General features: G+C 63.8%; 1 protein-coding gene across 1 annotated transcript; it reads left to right on the plus strand.

The window, feature by feature from the left end:
* Positions 1 to 288: 288 nt before the first annotated feature.
* LOC121358170 (translation initiation factor IF-2-like) lies at positions 289 to 1212 on the plus strand (the record flags this gene model as incomplete). Its single annotated transcript, XM_041476105.1, has 3 exons — positions 289 to 783; positions 864 to 897; positions 1084 to 1212. Coding segments are annotated over exons 1-3 (361 nt in total), but the record flags the coding sequence as incomplete, so codon positions are not given.
* Positions 1213 to 1479: the final 267 nt, after the last annotated feature.

A 1479-nucleotide genomic window follows, 5' to 3' on the forward strand; every position in this document is an offset into this window, starting at 1 on the left:
GGGGGGCGGGGTGTCGCGTGGCCTTTAAGACCCGCTTTGAGGGGACGCTGGCCTTTTAAGAGTTCTGGGGCAAGGTGCTGGCCCTTTAAAACCCGGGAGAGAGCGCTGGCCTTTAAAGACGGTCTTTTAGGGGCACTGGCCCTTTAAGAGCTGCTTTGGGAGATACTGGCCCTTTAAGAGCTGCTTTGGGTCATACTGGCCCTTTAAGAGCTGCTTGTAGGAGACACTGGCCCTTTAAGTCTCACTTTTAGGGCACACTGGCCCTTTAAGGAGCCAAGACGGGTCTGCTGGCCCTTTAGGAGAGCTGGGGAACTGGAGGGGGGACACTGGCCTTCAAGGACGGGGGGATTCCCGGGGCCTCCCCGCTGGATTCTCCCCGCGGGGGAGGAGGGGGTTCCCCGGGGAGGAGGGCGGTGACGGCGGGGGCGGGTGATGACGCATGGGAATCCCCGTGACGTCACGACAGGGGGATTCCTGCCTCGCTGGGGGAGTGCCCAAGGGTTTAGGGGTCTCGGGGTACGCGGTTATGACACGGCGGTTTGAGGGGTCTCAGGAGTTCAGGGGGGACCCCCGAACAGGGTCTGGATGAGACACGGGGATCTGGGGAATGCCTGGGCGTTTGGCGGGGTTCTAGGAGTTTTCAGGGCTCCCCGGCAGCCCGGGGACCCCCGAACCCTCCCTTGCACACCCCCAGGTCCCCCGCGCGCCGCTCCGCCCCAGACGGTGAAGCAGCTGCTGAAGGAGCTACGGCAGCAGAAGAGCCGGGAAGGGGCGAGATCCCCGGTGGGTGACCCCCTCTCCCAGGTGACACCTCCCCCAGGACACCCCCACTCTCCTCACTGACCCTCTCGCTCTCCCCCCAGGTTTTGGCTCTGCCATCCCCGCGCCCCTCGGATGGTGAGTGACCTCCGATCCCCCAGATCCTCCCAGATCCCCCCACACCTCCTGTGCCCCTAAATATTCTCCATCCCTCCCCCCCGCCATCCCTACATCTCCCCCATTCCTCTCTCTGTCCCTCAATTCCCCTCCATGTCCCTCCCCGCAAACCTCCCCATGTCCCCCCTTCACCTGGTCTCCCCTCAGGCGCTCCCTGGCCCGCTGTCCCCGCAGTGACGCCCAGCCTCTGTGCGGTCCCACATGTGTCACCCCATGGCAGCCCGGGGGGGGCCCATGGGGGAAGGGCCTCCGGTCCGAGGGGGTTTCAGGTGAGCTGTTGGAGGGGACAGTGGAGAAATGGGGCGTGAACTGGGAGGTTAAAGGGGGGCAGTGTGGTAATTGGGTCAGTGGGGGAAAATGAGCGGGCAGTGGGGGGAGAATGGGGGGAATGGGAGACAAAGGGAGGGAAATGGGGGGGGTGAAGGGGGGCAGAACACTGGGAGGGGAATGGTGGGGCAATGTGGAGTTACATGGGGATAATGGGATGGTTAAGGGAGGCAATGGGAGGGAATGAAGGAAACAATTGGGGGCAGTGGAGGGGCA

The sequence above is a fragment of the Pyrgilauda ruficollis genome, unplaced genomic scaffold (assembly GCF_017590135.1).
Source record: "Pyrgilauda ruficollis isolate IOZ18807 unplaced genomic scaffold, ASM1759013v1 scaffold3788, whole genome shotgun sequence".
Taxonomy (NCBI): domain Eukaryota; kingdom Metazoa; phylum Chordata; class Aves; order Passeriformes; family Passeridae; genus Pyrgilauda; species Pyrgilauda ruficollis.